The sequence below is a fragment of the Xenopus laevis genome, chromosome 4L (genome assembly GCF_017654675.1).
Source record: "Xenopus laevis strain J_2021 chromosome 4L, Xenopus_laevis_v10.1, whole genome shotgun sequence".
NCBI lineage: Eukaryota > Metazoa > Chordata > Amphibia > Anura > Pipidae > Xenopus > Xenopus laevis.
The window spans coordinates 13,515,650-13,537,653 of record NC_054377.1 but is presented as its reverse complement, the minus strand read 5'-3'; the positions used below and the strand labels follow the sequence as shown (position 1 = coordinate 13,537,653).

The 22,004-nt window shown below is 37.2% G+C and overlaps 1 protein-coding gene across 1 annotated transcript in view; it reads right to left on the bottom strand.

Moving 5' to 3' along the window:
- Window positions 1-1,115: 1,115 nt before the first annotated feature.
- The window catches only part of LOC121402870, a 46,676-nt gene continuing 25,787 nt past the window's right edge, over window positions 1,116-22,004 (bottom strand). Inside the window, exons 9-18 of the mRNA XM_041589592.1 lie at window positions 21,840-21,919; window positions 16,352-16,480; window positions 15,585-15,644; window positions 14,697-14,801; window positions 11,704-11,814; window positions 8,895-9,014; window positions 5,666-5,858; window positions 3,978-5,009; window positions 2,973-3,076; window positions 1,116-1,331 (exon numbers count right to left, since the gene is read on the bottom strand). Of these exons, the coding sequence (XP_041445526.1) occupies window positions 1,155-1,331; window positions 2,973-3,076; window positions 3,978-5,009; window positions 5,666-5,858; window positions 8,895-9,014; window positions 11,704-11,814; window positions 14,697-14,801; window positions 15,585-15,644; window positions 16,352-16,480; window positions 21,840-21,919 (2,111 nt within the window). The 3' untranslated portion in view covers window positions 1,116-1,154. The remainder of the gene's footprint in view (window positions 1,332-2,972; window positions 3,077-3,977; window positions 5,010-5,665; window positions 5,859-8,894; window positions 9,015-11,703; window positions 11,815-14,696; window positions 14,802-15,584; window positions 15,645-16,351; window positions 16,481-21,839; window positions 21,920-22,004) is intronic.

Below are 22,004 nucleotides of genomic sequence, written 5' to 3'. Positions count from 1 at the left end.
AGATTAACGAAGAAAAGAAGAAGGCGGCCGTGAACTCCCAAGGACAGAATCTGCACCGAGGGGTAAGTAAAAAATTAGGGGCATTTGCCCCGGGGTATCAGGTAGGCTGGGGGGGAGGCGAGTCTACGTAGGATAGGGTTTTTTTATGTTACAGGTTGAATTCTCCTTTAAGACAGTCCTACACCAGATGACTCACTTGCATGGCACAGTTTCCAAACAAGTTGATTTTGAATCATTTGGTTCATGGGGCTTGCTGGGAAGCATAGCCAACTTTTATTAGCGCCTCCTGTTATGTACTGTTTATAGAGCATGCTGGGAATTGTAGTCCAATGTGTACACTCCTATCCCATGATCAATTGGTTTACGGGGGGCTTGCTGGGAAGTGACGAACAAAACTGCCCCCTTTCACTTCCAAATTCCAATGCACTTGGTCATTTCATGTGTCCGTGGTCTGTGCTTGTTCGCACTTTGCAAATAATAGATGATGTTGGAGGATTACCGGAGTAGTGGCAGATTTATCAAAGTGTGAGATTCACTTTCTATTCATTCCTACGGGATTTTTAATACTTTATTTATCAAATACGATTCTAAAAATCCCATAGGAATAAATAGAAAGTGAGTGAGTTTTTCTATGGCGAGTTCTAATCTTACACTTTGATAAATCTGCCCCATAGTGTCAACCCCTTTACTATTGAAATAACAATACTGTACGTTTAACGGGTGCAATATACTGTAGGCTCATGTCAATGTTGTATAACCCATTGATTTGGCAGAAACGACACATTTGGGCCGGCAGTCAAAACATGGCTTCCACTTATCAGGATGAAGTATTTAATACGTTTAACATTTGGAAATGATGTTCGAAACAAGCATTTAACGTTTCTTCGTAACAACAGCGGGTATGGACTATACTTGTATAGATGCTGTTTTATGTGGGTTGCCGTGAATGTTTTGAATAAAGTAACTTTTGTAATCAAAAATATTGAACAAAGTTGTCTGGGAAAGGTAAAAAAAATAAATAAATGTAACACCTTTCCCACCCCCCAAAAATAGAACCCCACTTTCCCAAAAATAGAACATTTTCTACAGGAGCAGATTGTGATTGGACAGTTCAGCCTGAGCTAAAATAATATAGAAAAACTAACAGGAAGTACTTATTCCCCAGCCATTTGTATGTCCTCTGCTAATTTTCTTTTCATGACTCCGCTGAGTCTTTGGGTAAATAACAGCTTCTCAATCTCACTGACTTTATCCTGTAATTTGGAGCAGGATCGGCCCACTTTTCCCTCCGATGGTAACTCGGGCGAGGCTGGAGGCTGCCTTTTGGAAACCTGAAAAGAGACGGGTGATAAATGCAACATCACTTTGTCCGAAATAAAGTGTGGAGAGAATTTTAGTCTTTGCCCAATTCATAGAAATATTAAATTGAATATGCCACGGATTCATTCATTTTAAAATGCACCGCCTAGTAACTTTTAGCATGTTATGAAAAGTCCTGTTCTTAGTTCTTCAGCTTTTCAATTGTTTTTTTTTAAGTTTTTTATTTTTAATTATTTGCTTTCCTCTTCTGCCTTTCTGTGGGCCTACAATTGTATTGCCATTGTTACTATTTATTACTTATCTTTCCAATACAAATCTCTACACAGTCACTGACTGCTCTACAGGGAAACAAACAAAGCTGCTTCTGCATGGCTGGGAAGTAAGTCAATTCAGACCCTCGCCTATTCATCTCCAGTTTCTCATTCAAACCACTGCCTAGTTTCTAGGGTAAATTATCCCCTGGCAACGAGAATTCATCTGAAATTCCAAACTGGAAAGTGGCTAAATAATTTTTTTAAATAAGACCAATTGCAAAATATCTCAGAATTGCACTCTATACGTTTTACTAAAAGTTAATTTAAAGGTGAATTATCCCCCTTTGGATTTACTCCTTCCATTATTTTATTGTCCTCCCATCCACACTAATATCCACCATTTACTAAGGATAAGTTAAAAACCTTCATCCTATATGATCTCCTAAGTTTTCTACTAGGGATGCACAGAATCCAGGATTCAGTTCGGGATTCAGCCAGGATTCGGCCTTTTTCAGCAGGATTCGGCTGAATCCTTCTGTCCAGCCGAACCGAATCCTAATTTGCACATGCAAATTAGGGGTGGGGATGGAAATTGCGTGACTTTTTGTCACAAAACAAGGAAGTAACATTTTTTTTTTCCCCTTCCCACCCCTAATTTGCATATGCAAATTCTGATTTGGTTCGGCATTTGGCTGAATCTTTCGTGAAGGATTTGTGGGTTCGTCCGAATCCAAAATAGTGGACTCGGTGAATCCCTATTTCCTACATCTAAGTATATTCTTCTGCAAGAACAGATTTGAAAAGACATTTTTCAGTGGTTTACAAACATTTTCCATACTGTTCATACAAATGTAACCATGTTTCCTATAATATTTTAATGCAAATTTACTAATTTACACTATAAAAGACTGAATCTGCATAGATGTAAAATGTGTGGTTTGCATTTAAGTTAACTTTTAGTATCTTATAAAATGGCTATTAATTTTTTATTTTTAATAGTTTTTGAATGAATTGCCTTCTTCTTCTGACTTTTTCCAGCTCTCAAATGGGGTCACTGACCCCATCTAAAAAGAAATACTCTGTAAGGCTACAAATGTATTGTTATTGTTACTTTTTATTACTTATCTTATTCAGGCCTCTCCTATTCACATTCCAGTCTCTTATTCAAATCAATGCATGGTTGCTAGGGTAATTTGGACCCTAGTAACCAGATGGCTGAAATTTCAAACTGGAGAGCTGCTGAATAAAAAGCTAAATAATTAAAACACAAAAAAAAAATGAAAACCAATTACAAATTATCTCAGAATATCACTCTCTACATCATACTAAAAGTTAATTTAAAGGTGAACAACCCCTTTAAGTCACTAAAGATGGCCCAAATGATTTTGATTGGCTTACATCTTGATAGATCTGAGCAACCGCACTCCATTCTGCACTGTGATAGCTCTTGAGAGTGGGATGATCACGTAAGGCTGAAGCGTCAGCCGGAGGTCTCATAATATCTAAAAGGATAAGTACAAAAAGATAAAATAATTTTTGTAAATTTCTAATTTTTTATACTTTTATTTCAGAGAGAGAACAGAAATGGACTGTTTGGATAAGTCTTGGTGGGCAAAATGCACCGAGAAACAGTCACAGGGCTGTGCACCTTTATACTGACATTTAACCGATTCTCTGTTTTCTGAATAACGGTTAGGTGCTAAAATGTTATTTTATATCTTTGAGCAAGTGCTAAACTCAATCTGCACCCTCATTTGTATATCCAAATAGTAAAATCCTAGGAGAAAATCTAAGCACAGCTTGAACTACAAATTCAATTTTTTAAAATAATTGTATATTTCTAAACATGTGAGAGTTAAAGTGGACCTGTGCACCCAGACATAAAAAGCTGTATATAAAAGTATTTTTTAAATTAAGTATGAAATCCAAATTCTTTTTTTTATTTAAGTGTTCATAGCTGATGGAAACTCATTTAAAAATCTCAGCTGTCAATCAAATATTGCCTGCCCCTCCTCTATGACTTAGGCATAGAGGCGGGGCAGGCAATTACTTTCACTTTCCATTCAGCACTTCCTAGATGTCACTGCTCTCCCCACATTCCCCCATTCTCTTCACCGTTTAATTGTGTAGCCAGGACATGGGGATGGACATCAGGTCCCCCATTCTGGTGCACAAACAAGATTCTGAGATGATACAAGGCTTGTTTTGATAACAGTGTCCACAAAATGGCTCCTGCCTGCTTGCTGTAATTATTAATTCCCAGACTGATGGAAACAAGATTCAAATAATTTATACAGTGTAATTTAAGTTCATTTTGCTTGACTAATGTGATAACATAGGATTTGGAATTATTTTTTTGGGTGACGGGTCCCCTTTAATTAATCTGCCACTGACTGCGCTCACCTGTTTCCTCTAGTATTTCTCCAGAACACGTATTTATTGCGCTGTTAGACTTTCCGCTGTCTAATGTTGGACAGGATTCCCCTGGAACATTCCCACCAGTCGTTTCTTGGGCGTTATAACTAACAACGGACTCCTTTGTCTCCTCCCCAACAAGGTTGGGATTTCCCCATTCACCATTTTTGACTTCATGGCAAGCAGTGGAATTATACCCACTTGCCAAAGTTTCATTTGTTTCACTTAGATTTGATTTCAATGTGTCTCCATGCTCTGAATTATCCAAGTTTCTTCTTGCGGTACCAACTGTGGGTCCATCTGTTGACAAACTGTGACTCTTAGGCGAATAAACCGGAGTATTCTGCAAATTTCCATTCTCCTCCTTCTGAACTGTTATTGGCGGGGTCAAAGGACTCTCCTCTACATTTAACACTTGTTTATTGGGGTTCTCCTCATTAATAAGTGTGTTCCTATCATCTGTGCATGTCTCTTTAGCTGCAGGAATATCAGAAAAGAGCACCGTGGGATTTTCGTCTTCAAGATCTTTCTGATACTGTTTATATACAAGACTCCTGCTAGAAACCATGTGGAACTTTGGTGGGCTCCAGTTCTGAGCGTGTGATTGATAAGGATTTCCAGCCTGGATCAAACAGCTTATGCTTTTTCCAGACGTAACCTTTGCTTTAGCTGAAAAATTCTCACTCCTAAGTATTTTTTTTAACGGAGGAAATAATTGTGAATCTACGCTTCTTCCATTTTCCGCATTATGCACCATATTACTCCTATCATCCCCATATACATCATTGCAGGAGTCTTCTGGTTGACTTGGACGTTTATTATTGTCTGGGGGAACTTTTGCTGATTTCACATTGATTTCATTTGTAGGGGTTTCTTCCATGAATTCAACCTCACACGATTGCTTTGCAAAGTCCTGAGATGCTGGAAACTTGACTTTGCTGAAGTTGAATTCATCTTTTTGTTCTTCACCAAGACCTTTGTTGTAAACACGTTGAGATCCATTCGGATCATCGCCGGGATCTTAAACATAAATGAATAAAGCTGAAGCAACAGTAATAAAGGAGGTTATTAAAAGGAAAGCGAAAGAGATGAATGAATTCCATTTGGTCACCAACACTAAGGCGGTTATTTACTAAACTCCGAATTTTTATAAAATCACCAATATTTTGGAATTTATTTAACCCAGAGGATGGAAAAGTCAGAATCTGTCGAGGTTGCATATAAGTCAATGGGAGAAGTCCCAATGATTTTTTGATGTGCGCTGGTTTCGTGCAATACCCCAAAGTTTTCAGAGTTTTCGGCTGAAAATTCCGAAAAAATCGTGAAAATCGGATGGAAAAATCCGCAAAAAACGTGAAAATCTGATTTATAAAAAAAAATGTAGAGAATTTGGATATAATATATAGGAGATGACCTACTCTTAATTCAGAGTTTTCTGGATAACGGATCCCATACCTGTATAATTTCAGATGTTATGTTTCTCAATTCTCACAGTTGTCTATTTATCATGCTGAAATAAACTTTTGACATGCACAGAAATGACTGAAATTTTTTTTTTAATTTTTTTTTTTTTTTTTTCCAATAATGTTTTTATTTCTGTTGTACTTGATGATTATGTACACAGGTTATACATAAAGCAATTTTTTAATGCAGCAATAATTAGTGATATGACATACCAGAAAGTGAAGCGATCGCTTTTTTGGCCAAGATCTCTTTCACGGCAGTAGAGCTTGAAGAACAGTTTTCCAATGGGATTTCTTCCATGCTCTTAACTTGAGCAAGCTCGGCTGTATTTTCCGATTGCAGATATTCCGATTTACATAGATTCTCTTTCAAGTCAGGTATCATTGAGGAGGGATGCGGTTGATCCTTAGCACAAAACACACACAGGCCAGTCATTTTCATCATTTTAAAGGGAGAGTAAACCTCGTTGTTGAATATTAGGCTCTGAACCAGTTCATTTACCCACATGATGCACTTTGTTAGTGCTATAAAATAGCAGTAAATACTAATGGCTTTGTGGTTGCAGTTAGCTACTAGAGCTGGTTAGACATAAAGGGTATTTTTCACTTTTCAATGAACTTTTAGGGGCCCATTTACTTAGTTCGAGTGAAGGAATAGAATAAAAAAAACTTCAAATTTCAAATGATTTTTTTGGCTACTTCGACCATCGAATTGGCTACTTCGACCTTCGACTACGACGTTCGACTATTCGACCATTCAATAGTCGAAGTACTGTCTCTTTAAAAAAAACTTCGGCAAGTAAAACCTACCGAGGTGCAATGTTAGCCTATGGGGAAGGTCCCCATAGGCTTTCTAAGCTTTTTTTTGATTGTAGAAAAATCGCTCGATCGATGGATTAAAATCCTTCGAATCGTTCGATTCGAAGGATTTTTCGTTCGACCAAACTAATTGCGGTAAATCATTCGAAAATCGAAGTCAAAGGATTTACCTTCGGCAGTCGAATATCGAGGGCTAATTAACCCTCGATATTCAACCCTATGTAAATCTGCCCCTTAGTATGATGTAGAGAGTGATAATCTGAGACAATTTTGCAATTGGTTTTTGCTTTTGAGTTATTTAGCTTTTTATTCAGCAGCTCTCAGGTTTGCAATTTCTGGTTGCTAGGGTCCAAATGACCCTAGCAGCCATGCATTGATGGTTGATGGGAGAGTGAACTATTATTAGGAAAGGCCTGAATAGAAAGATTTGCAATAACAATTAGGGGGGTTATTTATCAATTTATCTCAATATCGGCTGCTACAAACTCTGATCTAACCAGCTCGGGTTTTCCGCGCTTATTTTTTATTACATTTTCCCGAAAATTTGCTTTGCGGGGAAAGCTCTGAATTTCACGATTTTTTCGTGCATTTTTCCCCAAAAACTTCGAATTTTTTGGAGTTTTCCTCCGAAAGCTCAGAAAACAGCGTGAAATTGTCCGAAACCCCAGACACAACCAAAAATCAATGGGACTGTTCCCATTGACTTTTATGCAACCTCGACAGGTTTGAGATGCCGTGGTTTTATATTCGGGCTTTTTAGCCCTCGGGGTTTAATAAATTCCAAAAAATTTGTGATTTTTTTAAAAGTCAGATTTTATAATAAAAAAATCACAAATTTTTCGGATTTCAGAGAATTTCGGGTATTCGGAGCTTAGTAATTAACCCCCTAAATGTGTCGCCTTACAGAGAAGACCATTCATTCAAAAACTGTAAAAAAAAAAAAGAAAAAATAATGAAGACCAACTGAAAAATTGCATAGAATTATCCATTCTATAACATACTAAACATTAACTTGAAGACGACTACCCCTTTAACCTCCACCTGGAAGTCTTTGCCTTAAAGGGGTTGCTCATTTTTAAGTTAACCGTATGTTATAGAATGGCTAATTCTAAGCAACTTTTCATTTGGTCTTCATTATTTGTTTTTTTTTAGTTTTTTAATTATTTGCCATTTTCTTCTGACTCAAATGGGGGTCACTGACCCCATATAAAAACAAATGCTGTGTAAAGCTACAGATGTATTGTTATTGCTAATTTTTATTACTCATCTTTCATCTTTCTATTCAGGCCTCTCCTATTCATATTCCAGTCTCTAAGTCACATCAAATGCATGGTTGCTAGGTTGGTAATTTGGACCCTAGCAACCAGATTGCTGAAACTGCAAACTGAAGGGCTGCTGTAGAAAAAGCTGACAAATAAAATCTGCTGTAGAAAAAGCTGACAAATAATAAAATATGAAAACCTATTGCAAATTGTCTCAAATGATCCCACCCTACACCACACTAAGGGGGTTATTTATTAAACTAAGAATGCCAAAACCCCCAAAAATGTTTTTTTTACTATAAAATCCAAATTTTTAGTGGAAAAAAAACACAATTTTTTCGGGATTTGTTATACCCCAAGGATGGAAAAAGTCCGAATCCAAAAGTCCAGCATCTCAGACCTGTCAAGGTTGCATATAAGTTAATGGGAGAAGTCCCAACGATATCCTGATTTGCGCTGGGTTTCCTGCAATAATCCGAAAATGTTGTGGTTTTCAGGCAAAAATTGAGAAAGAGTTTTTGGGTGGAAAATCCAAAAAATGTGAACAATTCGCTTTTTTTTCAGGTTTTTTTCCTGCACAGAAAATTTTCTGGAAAATGTATTGATAAATAAGCGGAAAAAAACCTGTGTGGATTTGGTGTGAGTATTTTTCAGAAAATAATGACATAAATTCAGACTTTGATAAATGGGCCTGGTAAAGTCAATTTAAAGTTGAACAGCCCCTTATATTGCTTAAAATATTTTGAGTACAGAGTAACTGCAACAATTTAGAGCCCTGCATCCCATTGGATTCTCTCCTTACCGATTATTATTGTTTGTGCTATATACTACAGGTACTACTACACTAAGCTGAGTTTTACAGGCACTTAGTGTAAACTCCTTCTGTAGTTCAATATGAGCAAGCCCATCAGTACTTGAAGTTATATCTACTATGGGGGTTACTTACTAAAACTCGAATTTATCTCCTATTTTTATTAAACGAAGCTCGACCAAACTCCCATCTACAATTGTATCTTATTTATCAATATAATTACTCGCGTCAGGAATAAACTCTATCGTACAAACTCGAATCGTACAAATTTATCGGACTTTACTCCCGAATCATTTGGTTGTTTTCGGGTTATCGCCCAAAAACCCTGAATTTTTCTTATTGTCGGGCTAGGATACTGTATCTTCAAATTGAGATAGGAACATCTGCCGTTGACTAATACATGACCTCAACAGGTTTGAGGTGCTTGGTTTTCTGATTCTGGCAGCATTAAGGTAAAATAAATCTCAAAAAATGTAAAGCCCAACCAGATAAAAATTGAGGTTTAGTAAATAACCCCCTAAATGTATTACCTACAAACATACGACATTACCTGTGACAATACAATAGTTCTCATATCTTCACTTTCAAGTTCAGGACTGTCTTTATGTTTCTTATTGGCTGATTCCTGCTCGTTACTTTTTGTGTCAGTCTGAAGTGTCACAGTCTCGTCCTAAAATCAATACACAAAACAGAAGTTGGGGATGGGTGAGCCAGAAAGGTTAAGGTTATCTCCAGTAAAGCTTTGTGCATGTTTAGATATCTCTTCCTACAGACGCTACTAGGCAGTGTCATCTTATCTTTAGGTCTTAGGCCAAAGACATGCTGGTACACTAATATTTAAATACCCAATATCATAAAATATTTTCCCATTCTGATAGAACCCTGTAAGTGTGAAGAAAAGCTATTTATCATAACTTATGTTTTTTAAAGAATAATATAGGTTCCCGACAGATGATGAACATGAAGGGGCAAATTCACTAAAAGGGCGAAGCGGCTAACGCTAGCGCAAATTCGCCAGCGTGACGTCAATTCGTTACTTCGCCAATTTACTAACGGGTGCTGGCGTAAATTCGCTAGCGAAGTGGACCTACTCTAGCGCTACTTCGCACCCTTATGCCAGGCGAAGTTGTGCTATGGCGATGGGACGTAACTACGCTAATTCACTAACTTGCGCATTTTACTGAACGTTACCTCTTGCGCCAGACTTGCCTTCGCCACCTCAGACCAGGCGAAGTGCAATAGAGTAGATAGGGATTGCTTCAAAAAAAGTTGAAATTCTTTCTAAGTCCCAAAAAATGCTGGCGTCTTTTCCTTTTTTAAGGGTGATAGGCTGAAAAAGATCGTACATTTTTTTGGGGGTACCCTCCTTCCCCCCTACATTTCCTAACATATGGCACCTAAACTATAAAGTGGGCACATGTATAGGGCAATATAACAACTCTGTTTTATTTTATGAAGCTTTCCCAGGCTTGTGTAGTGTAATGTATTTGCTGCTACATATACGTCCATTGTACTTTAACTTGGCGCCGTATGCAAATTAAGCATCGCTAGCGTAACTGTGCTGACCTTGACGAATTAACGCTAGAGCAACTTGGCTACCTTTCGCCTCCCTGAGCGCAATTTCGGATTTTAGTGAATTAGCGGCGCCCTGGCGAAGTGTGGCGAAGTCTGCGCTAGCGCAACTCCGCAGGTTAGTGAATTTGCCCCGAAGGGTGAGACAATGGCTACCTAAAAACACATAGGTGCATTGATGTTCTGTACTAATGATAGGGCAGATCTTAAAGGGGTGGTTCACCTTCAAGTTAAATTTTAGTATGTTATAGAATGGCTAATCCTAAACAGCTTTTCAGTTGGTCTTCATTATTTATTTGGTATAATTTTTGAATAAATTGCCTTCTTCTGACTCTCTCCAGCTTTCAAATGGGGGTCACTGACCCCACCTAAAAAAAACAAATGCTCTGTAAGGCTACACATTTATATTTTATTTTATTGTTATTGCTATTTTTTATTACTCATCTTTCTATTCAGGCCTCTCCTATTCATATTCCAGTTTCTTATTCAAATCAATGCATGGTTGCTAGGGACACTAGCCTATGACTAAGTGTGTATAACATGAAACGCGTAAGGCTAATAACATAAATATTTTTACTGAATTCTGCTGCCTGGGGAAGATTGCCTTCATTTGAGTGCCTGCTCTACTAATTCCTGGTTGTAATGTAACACAAAGTCTGCCCACATCTAGAAACCCACATCAACCAATCAAATGCTTGTTTTCAAATAGTCGATCAGTAAACGCTACCTAGTCATTGGCTGCTATTGGTTACAAGACAAGCAGGAGACTTGAGACCATTTATTGCATTTCCATTGTAGCATTAGGGCAATATATTATTTCTTGAACTAAGCAAGAACTTCCTGGTTCTGCAAAGTCACTGGGGCTCATGTATAAATACTGGGCATATTTGCTCCTGGGCAGTAACCCATATCAACCAATCAGTGATTAGCTTTTTTTTAGGGTGGTTATTTATCAAAATCCGTATTTTCTGAAAACTACTCCGACCAAACCCGCACGGGTTTTTAACCTTATTTACCAATACATTTTCCTGAAAATTCCTGTGTTGGAAAAAAATCTCTTGAAAAAATCAAATCATGCTAATTTTTTAGATTTTTGCCCAAAAACCACGAAATCTTTGGATTACAAAACTCAGAGCAGGTCAGGATATCTTTGGGACTTCTTCCATTGACTTCTACATGAACCTGGCAGGTCTGAGTTGGAATACTTTTTAATTCAGACTTTTAACACCCTTGGGTTTAATAAATTCCGAAAAGTATTTTCTTTAAACTACTCCGACCAGATCCGCACAGATTTTTCCATTTATTTAAGACATTTTTCCGAAAATATTCTGTGCGGGGAAAAAACTCGAAAAAAAATCTGGAAAAATTTGGGTCATACAAATTTTTTCCATTTTCCTCGATTTTTGCCCAAAAACCATGAAATCTTCGGAGGTCTGAGATGCCAGATTTTCGGATTCCATCCTCAGGGTATAATAAATCCCGAAAGATTTGAGGGTTTTTTTCCACTACAAATTCAGATTTTATAGTTAAAAAAAAAGTGAATTTTTCGAGTTTTTGTCATTCGGACTTAAATAAATAATGATATATAATCCCCTAAAAGACTAATAATAATAATAATCTTAATAATATAATTAAATAATATTATTAAGCTGATTGGTTACCATAGGTTACTGCCCAGGTGCCCAGTGTTTATAAATGACCCCTGCTGTTTACGGAGGAGTAGGTAGTAAAACTCATTTCCATAGTGGCCATTTTTAGGAAAATTGTATAAAGCCTGGTAGCGTTACCTGTTTCTTCTGCATTTCCAGGGCTTTCTCGTGCTCACTCTGCAGAGCCAGGAACTTTTCCTCATTTTCTTTTGCCTTCGCCCTCTGCAGCTCATTATCTCTCTCCAGGGCCTGCAATAAAATTAATTATCCAAAAAATAATCAATAGTACATTAATGAATGTTGATGTGTTTTATGTAGCTTGGACCTTTGTTTCTAACATGCTGGAAGTGCCACACAGATCAGTGATAATGCGCCATCAACAATCATTTTCATAAATTAACAGAAAGGTGCTTATAGTTTAGCGAACAGCAAACAGGGGGGAGTTTACAGAAAAGAAACGGCTATAAAAGGATATAAAAACACTTGCCATTACTCAGATTCACTGCGTGCCTTTTAATGTCCAGAGAAAACTAATATGAGGTGCCTGGGCTGGGAGCTGAAATGTAGCGCAGTGCAGCCTTAGAATAATGGAAAGAACAGGGAAAAGAGGGTAATAGCTGAAATTATTTCTCTGTCCTTATTACCAGAATGCTGAGTGGAACGACTACATCCAAGATTTACGTCTTGCTCTTGATGCCTTAGATTGAAGATCTCTCCTTATGATGTACAACGAAGCCCAAGGAGAGACCATTATTCCTGCTTTTACTCTATGAAGATCATTCTCTATGGGGGTTTTTTTATGGGGTTTTTTATTATTATATATAGTGATGGGCGAATTTGCGAAATCGCCATGAAAATTCGCCAGCGGCAACTTTTTTTGACTCAGTGCCGACCCCTGCGACAATTCCGACCCCTGCGACAATTAATAGACGACCATTGACTTTAATGTGCATTGGAATTATCACTGGCACCAGAATTGTCGCTGGTGTCGGAATTGTTCACGTTTCACAAATTTTTCACCATTTTGCGAATTTCGTGAATTTCGCCCTAACTATATAGTCGGAAAATTCAAGTTTTTTTTTTTACTATAAAACTCAAAATGTATTCTACCCTGATGCTGCAAAAAGCCTGAATCCGAAAATCCACCACCTCAGACCTGTCAAGGTCCTGTATAAGTCAAAGGGAGAGGCACCTACTGTATCTCAAACTGAAATTATCGGGATCTTCAGGGGGGGGGGGTTTGCCCGAAAATCCGACTTTTTCAAGGTTTTTGGTGATTTGGGGAAAGAATCCTGAAAAATTTGAGCGATTCCAGTTTTCACTCGGTCTTGTCGAGTTTTTCCGCAATCCGTTTAATTCGGGTTATTTTATTAATTAATAAGATCAAATTGAGCATGAGAGTTTGGTTGTTTTTTTTTTTTTAAATAAAATTTGAGATAAATTTGGATTTTAGTAAATAAAGCCCTATGAGTCGATAGCACACCCATTTCAGGTTTCCTTGGAATTATTTTCACTAAATCATGTTTTTTTTTTAAAGGGGTGGTTCACCTTTAAGTTAACTGTTAGTATGTTATAGAATGGCTAATTCTAAGCAACTTTTCTTTTATATGGTCTTTGAAGTATTTGCCTTTTTCTTCTGACTCTTTCCAGCTTTTGAAATGGGGGTCACTGACCCCATGTAAAAAACAAATGCTCTGTAAAGCTACAAATGTATTGTTATTGCTTATTTTTATTACTCATCTTATATTCAGGCCTCTCCTATTCATATTCCAGTCTCTTAGTCACATCAGTGCATGGTTGCTAGGGTACTTTGGACCCTAGCAATAAGATTGCTAAAACTGCAAACTGGAAAGCTGCTGAATAAAAAGCTAAATAACTCAAAAACCACAAATAATAAAACATGAAAACCAGTTGCAAATTGTCTCAGAATATCCCTCTCTACATCATACTGAAAGTCAACTCAAAGGTGAACAGCCCTTTTAATAGAGGAAAAGGATGAAAGGCTTGAATCCTTGGCACAGAACTCATTTCAGCGAATACGAGATGTAAGCAATGTGCTAGCAGACAATAGATGACAATGCATAGAAAGGGAGATCCGTTGTATTTATGGCCTTCATTTTTTGGCTTTCCTTCAGAGCAACCAGTCAAGCGGGGAATCGTTTCGGTTAGAAAAAGTTCTTTTAATCTTTGGCCTACCAGTAAGAAGCATAAATATGTACATTTACTTGGAAAAACTCAATAAATATAATTATTAAAAAAAAATGTACATTTACTCCTGCCACAGACCGGTGAACTACAGCCGCCTCTTGTAGGAAGGAAATATCACACTTCAATCTTTATGTCGGAGATACATAAACATGAGTCAAAAGGGGAAAGAACACTATGAAATACGGAATATAAAGCAGGAATTCATATATAAACTCAATGCTGTTGCTCCCAGGGGCTTCTTAAAACTATGAGCAAAACTGGACAAAAAATTCACAAAGCTCTAGTGAACAAATCCATTGGTGGGAAGGGTTCCCCCCAGTTAAAAAAACATTGGAGGACAGGCTCCCCCTAACTTCCCATGAACCCCTTAAAACTTGAAATCCACTGGATCCGGAGCGACTGTCCCACCTATGTCACCCTGATGGTGGCCCTCAGACTACTGTTTGGAAACCGTTAGGGGGTTATTTACTAAAGTCCGATTTTATCTCAACATTTTCTACTATAAACTCCGATAAAATCCGCTCGGGTTTTTTATGCTTATTTATTATTAAATTTTTACGAAAAATTTGCTGTGAAAAAAATCAGATTTCACCCAGAAACTCAGATTTCTTATGCTTTTTTGCCCATAAACTCTGAAAACTTTGGGGTATTGCACAAAACCCAGCGCACATCAAAAAATCATTGGGACTTCTCCCATTGACTTATATGCAACCTCGACAGATCTGAGATGCTGGATTTTCTGATTCAGACTTTTCCATCCTCGGGGTATAATAAATTCTGAAAACGTCATGATTTTTTAAAAGTCATATTTTATAAAAAAAATTTTAAAAAATCTTTCGGGATTTTTGCATTCAGAGTTTAGTAAATAACCCGCTTAATATTCCCGACCAACGCATAAGAGGCACAGATATAAACAGTATAACCTGATAGTCTTTTTCTACTGAAGTCAGTTGAATTTCCAAGTGCTGGATGGTTTGAGAGTACCTCTGAATTAGCTCCATCATATTAAATAATGATCTTAACGCCTCCTAAGAAAGTGGCATGTAAAGGAAAAATACAAATGAACATGTGTCAGATTAAAATATAATATTGCGTAAATAATATTAAGTAAATATTGCCCTTTTACATCTCTTGCCTTGAGCCACCATTTGGTGATGGTCTGTGTGCTGCCTCAGAGATCACCTGACCAGAAATACTGCAGCTCTAACTGTAACAGGAAGAAGTGTGGGAGGAAAAGACACAACTCTGTCTGTTAATTGGCTCATGTGACCTAACATGTATGGTTTGTTTGTGTGCACCCGTGAATCGTACGATCTCAGGCGGCGGCCCTTATTTTTTAAAGTTTATGATTACCCAATGGCACATACTACTAAAAAGTATATTATTATGAAAATGGTTTATTTACATGAAGCAGGGTTTTACATATGAGCTGTTTTATGCGATATCTTTTTATAGAGACCTACATTGTTTGGGGGGTATAGTTTTCCTTTAAAAAAATGAATGAGGCATTGCTTAGGGTGCTTTTGGAAGCACGTTTGCAATTTTTCAGTTTCAGAGCGATTTAACTTTTTATTAACTGCCAGTATAATGAATTTAATAACACACTGCCACCTGCTGGAACTGTCCAGTCAAAGTGATATACGTTCAGAAGAAAAACAGAGAAGTGTTCTGATGTTGCTCTGCTCAGGAAAGAGATCAGAACCCCTCTTCTAAATAGATCCATACAATGACATAACTATATTGATGCTCTATAGATACCTGATTATAATATAATAAATAGTGTAAATTACCCAAACAGTAGAAACTGTTACCTGCTTCTCATCCTTGAGACTAAGATTGGCCTCTGAGAGCTTTTTGTTTACTTCAGTTTCCTTAAAAGGAAAGAGACAAAAGGAAAGAAACACAAAATCAAATAAGTCCCCAGTGTGATATGTCATGGTGCTTTAACAATATTGTGTAATAAAGTGTTCATTAGTGATGGGCAAATTTGTCCCGTTTCGCCACGTATTTCGTGAATTTCATGCGAAATCGTTGAAATGGGCAAAAAAATTGCGAAATGTGAATTTAACGCCTACGACAAATCGCCGATGACTAAAATCCATTGGTGGCAACTATTTGACGCTGGCGACTTCTGACGCACATTAAAGTCAATGGGCATCCGTTTAATTGTCGCCGGCGTCAGAACTGTTGCTGGTGTCCAAACTTTCGTTGGCGTCAAAAATAAAATTGACGCCGGCGAATTTTCGAAATTTGCAAATTTATTCGCCTGCTGCGAAACGCGGAAATTCACCATGAATTCGCACCTAGCGAATAAATTCGGATGGGATTCAGTGGGATTATAATGAGAACTCAACAATATTTTTTCAAATGTTTTCACATATTGGGAAATGTGACAAAATAATGATAAATATGAGAAATCTAAGTTTTTTTTTACTGGAGCAAGTTTTTCCAATCTGCTCCCTAGTCTGCATAGACTACAAATAACTTAGACTACAAATCTTGTGCACAAAAAAAACGCTTATCGTGACTTTTGCCAAATGCACAGAATTTAAGACTAAAGAAATTGGCCCAGTTGTACCATTAAAAGCTTGTTTTGTAGCTCTCTCAGTTGCTGTTCTTTTTCAGTAAGGATGTGTTTCTCCTCATCTGCCTGTTTCTCGCACATCACCTTATATTTCATCAGCTCAACAGAATTTTCCCTTAGTTCCTTGAAAAAAAAAAATACTTTTTTTTATTTTAATTCCAAACTGTTTCATAAATATTTATATTTGAAGGACAAGAAGAGCTTAAATCCCTATTAAATCATTGTGGGGTGCTTGCATCCTGCAATGAGCCAAAAAAAAAAATTGGGCTGATTTATTAACATCAAATTAAAATTTTTATAGCCATTTGAAGTTTTTTGCACTAGAACTTACAAATGTATGGTTTGTATGGTTTAGAAATGTTCAATAAGGGCATAAAAATTCCAAAAATGCAAAACTTCAGCATTTGTAGAAATCAATGGGAGTTGTCCTATGCCTAAGCACTTTTTTTTTACAATTCATATTTTTCTAAATTTTTTGAGAGTTTGCCGAACCTTTAAAACTGATAAATAGAATATGAATCTGATTCAATTAAGTTACTTGTCATGGTTTTGTTCAAAGATTGGTTTTGTTCAAAAGTTTTTAGATCAAAGTTTCTAATGAATATGCAAACATCTAAGTTTGTTAGAATTTAAAAAAACTTACAAACTCTAAGGGGCAGATTAACTAAGGTTTGAGAAAATTTTCGTTAAAAAACTTTGAATTTCGAAGTAATTTTTTGGATACTTCGACCATCGAATAGGATAATTCGACCATTGAATAGGCTACTTTGACCATTCGATCGTTCGATTCGAAGTAAAATCGTTCGACTTCGAAAATTGAAGTACGGTCTCTTTAAAAAACTTCGACTTCAATACCTCGCGAAATTAAACCTGCGGAAGTGCTATGTTAGCCTATGAAGACCTTCTACAACTATTTTCTAAGTCTTTGTACATCATAGGAAAATCCTTCGATCGTACTATAAAATCGTTCGAATTGTTCGATTTTCCTTTGATCGTTCCAACGCTAAATTCAGTGAAAAATCCTTCGACTTCGATATTCAAAGTCGAAGGATTTCAACTCGAGGGTCAAAGTTTTTTTAACTTTGAAATTCGACCCTTAGTAAATCTGCCCCTAAAATTTGCAAATTTGAATGTTGATAAATAAGCATCTAGGCGTGAGCTGACATTTCTAAACAATGTATTGGCCTGGGATACTTGGTGGGTGCTGTGCTATGGCACACAGGGGGCCTTATTTATCAAAATCTGAATTTTTCTGATAATTTCAACAAAAAAAGTCAGCGCAAACTAGAATCCACGATTTAACCTTATTTATTATTAAAAAAAATCCGAAATTGTCCATTTTTCTTAGATTTCTTCCTCAAATCGCTCAATTTTTTCAGACTTTTTCCCTGGAAAAGGCTGAATTTTTCAGATTTTGGCCTGAAAATAAACTTCCAAATAGGAGAGGGACCTCTCCCATTGACTCATATACAACCTTGGCAGGTCTGAGATGCCGGATTTTCAGATTCAGACTTTTTCCATCCTTGGGGTATAATAAACCCTCAAATCACCTGTACCTGCTTCCCATAGCAAAGAAGGGAACAAGGAAATTCAAAAGCAAGTTAATATCGGACATTTTAACCACGCCCAGTGGCAGTCAGAAGCTGTGTGCCATTGGCCTAGGAGCTGTCCATGCAAAATTTTGCATATTTGTAGGCTCATTTCAACACTGATTTTTTCAGCTCTTGGGGAAAACAAATTATTGAAGGGCATTCCTTAACAAACAAAATCTAGGGTGCAAAAGTTCTCAGCTTTTATACCATGTTTTTATAAATGTTGTTGCTTTTCAGGTCTGAGGTTTCTGGTTATCTTCCGACTACAACACTATCTTTGTGACATTGTGGATGTGGTTTGCTTGGATTTCCTACTTCTACAGGACAGTGACTGATTTGAAGGGCTGAACACTGTTTGTAAAGCACTGAGTTCTTTATAAATAAAAGATAATATGATTTAAAGACTAGGTTAGAGACAAAGGGGGCCTCATGGTGGGACCATTTTTCAATGTTATTATTTTAATTCCCAATAGTAATAAAACAATGAAAAAATAATTCCTTATACACAAACAGGCAGATTTATTTACATCAAATTTGTGTTGTTTTTTTTTTTTTACAAGAAATCAAGTATTTTTGTGGCACAAATCGAGAATTGAAATTTCAGTTTCAAACAATTGAATTTTACATTTTTATATAATCAAATATTTTATAACAACAAAAAACTGGAGTATAAAAATTCTCCATCTAAAATCTGTCTGTTTCGTGTAGAAGTCAATTTTTATTTTTTTAATTAAAGTTTTCATAACAAATTTGAAATTTGGCCAACTTGTTTAAAATAAATTTGATTTGATGGGACAGCCAGGTGGGGATTTGATCTTTCTTATCACAAACCACACTAGGGGGCAGATGTATGAAGGGTCGAATATCGAGGGTTAATTAACCCTCGATATTCGACTAGGAACTAAAATCCTTCGACTTCGAATATCAAAGTCGAAGGATTTAGCGCAAATGCTGCGATCGAACGATCGAAGGGTTATTCCTTCGATCGAACGATTAAATCCTTCGAATCGAACGATTCGAAGGATTTTAATACAACGATCGAAGGAATATCCTTCGATCAAAAAAACTTAGGCAAGCCTATGGGGACCTTCCCCATAGGCTAACATTGACTTCGGTAGCTTTTAGCTGCCGAAGTAGGGGGTCGAAGTTTTTTTTAAAGAGGCAGTACTTCGACTATCGAATGGTCGAATAGTCGAACGATTTTTAGTTCGAATCCTTCAATTCGAAGTCGTAGTCGAAGGTCGAAGTAGCCCATTCGATGGTCGAAGTAGCCCAAAAAAACTTCGAAATTCGAAGCTTTTTACCTTCGAATCCTTCACTCGAAGTTAATGAATCGGCCCCTTTGTGATAAACTCTTCCCTAGCGTATCACTTTTTTCTGGTGACAAATTTGCACCCAAAATGATTTTAAGTTTATCGTCTGTCTGTAATATGGGCAGGTGTTTGTTGATAATGTTTTTAATACTGGAAAGTTGAGGGCTAAAGGTGAGTCTGCAAAGTGCTGCTCCTGGTTGTTGTAATTGTGGTTGATGCGAATATTTTGAAGCTTTCTCAAACGCTTTGGTGAGTATGGACAGGTGATAACCCCTCGAGAGTAGTCCATCTCTCAGACCGCAAGACTGTTTTACAAATTCCTGAAAATTGGAGCATAAACGCCTGAGGCGTAAAAATTGCCCTGTTGGAATACTTTTGATCAAATGTTGGGGATGGGATGATGAGGCCTGCAATATGGTTAGTGCCAAAACTAACAGCATCTATGGTGCCGGCCACACAAAGAAGGGCGACTTGAGATACTTATTCATGGATCTGTCAAAAGGCATTGGTTCCAGCCACACATGGAAGGGCCACGTGAGATAATTATTCGCGGATCTGGCTATAGACATCTTTCCCAGCTTGTTTCAAAATGTCCATTGTTGGATATTGATGCTCCAAAAAGCCATGCATTCAAACATGTGTTGTCTATCAGCAATGCTATCCCTCGGTCTCCTCTCCTTGCATGCTCTCTGCCTTTCCGTGTTGCTTTTTTTAAACGTTGATTCAGATGGTCATAAATATTATTGCTCAGTGAATCCTAAAACACCACGTTGGTCTAGGAAGCCGCACATTTAAATTCCTGCACACATCATACATACAGTTCTTGCGATGGTTTTAGTTTGCCTTTGCTCAATTTCGCCTTGTTTTTACAATGTCAAATAACTGATATTTTTTAAGCAGCCATTATTTCATTGAGTTTCAAACCTTTTCGTTTATTATTTTATCAAGAAGAGAAATGAAAATATTCCCAGCCCGATTTCCAAACTGATGACCAATCATGCACATCAAGGGCACGTCATTTTAAAGGGAAGCAGCGAAGGGCCCTGGTTTTATTTATATAAACACAGGGGATTTTTTTTCTTTTTTTTTTTTGGAAATTTAGAAATATGTGCATGACATTCTCTGGCAAACAAGATAATGAAGAATACACTTTCATCTGTTTTTATAAGTTATAGATTCCACAACCATAAATATTGTGCCCTTTTCTTCTGCAACCCCCCCTCTCTCTCTCTTCACTTGCAGGGGTAGTCTGTTTAATATCTCTCTCTCCTTGAGTGCTCTGACGTTCTCCTAGACACACAGCAGAACTTATGAATGCCGTTTGACGATAGTATCAAGAATTCTTCAATAATGCCATAGTGGTAAGCAAGCATTTAGCGGAGTAATAGTTTTTATCTAGCCACAAACTTAGGTCTGTTTAACTTTTCTCTGCAAAACAGGAATTCCATCTTATCATGGACCTGTGGCTCAACTGTTCTGGACAAACTCAAATAATGATATAAACTAGAATGGAGATAGTCTAGTGGCTGAAAATTCATAAACATAAAGCTTTGCTTAGTAATGTAAGCTTTTTAGTTGGCTGCGTCAATAAAACACATTTTTATGGAACCGATTACAAAAAAAAAAAATCTTTAAAAAAATTCAGAAAAGTTTAAGAAAGTCGGAGTTGGAGGCTTTTGCCTAATTACGAGGGATTCATTTATATTTTGATATAAACCTAAAAAAACGGAGATTTATCGTTTCTTTGTTTGAAAAATAACCCATGGTAGTATCTGGGTTATCGTTCATTTAGCCACAAATGTCAGCAAATTCATCGCCTCTAGGATAAGAAGGTTGGGGTCAGCAGTAACTGAGATTTTCAGTGCAATAACATACAGAATGGAAAACAAAATTGTATTTAGTATATTTAGCAAAACATTTACTGAATGCTGAACTTCAAAAAAACGATGCAGAATCTCAATAAACTATAGCTGGTGGGGTTGAGCAAATTTGTTTTTTCTGATACTGCAATTGCTGAGAAATAAAAATGTTTTTTCGAGCAAAAAAACCCACAAATTTACTCATTTGGTTAGAGAAATAGGCCCGCTGACTATCAAATACACAATAGAAAACAACTCATCGGCATTTGCTACAAGAAGAAAATCAAAGAAGGTTTTTTTTTTCTAATTTGGCGTTAGAAAAAACCACAACAAAAAACTCTTAACCACTAGGAAAATTTTCACTGTTTTGCAAACTTTCTGTCAGTTTTGCTCATCACTAGCTGCCAGCTACCTGCCAGTCACATGCAGAGGCGTAACTAGAGGGGGGCGGGAAGTGTAGCTGGGCCACGCCCCCCTCCGTACGGCCGGAAACGACCGCAGAACTGAGTGGTGCGCGAGCTGCCCTAAGGGGGTGCGGGCCCTGGCCCACTGGCACCCCCTGCTCCCCCGGTAGTTCTGCCACTGGTCACATGTTGGCTATGGCACAACAGTAGTGGATTAAAGGCCCAGGGTCCTTCATATAAATCTTTGGCATCTCATACATTTAAGCAAATCCACGAGAAGCCCATGTTTAATTGTCCACGTAGATCAGACATACCTCTCTTAGATGATCTGACTCTGAATTTTTCTCTTTATTTTCAGACATCAGTTTATGATTCTGCTGTATGGCTTCCTGTACTTCATGTCATAAAAAAATAAACATTTTAAAGGTTGAAATTAATAACTGAAGCTATAAAATGCACATTATTATGGGTATGGGGTC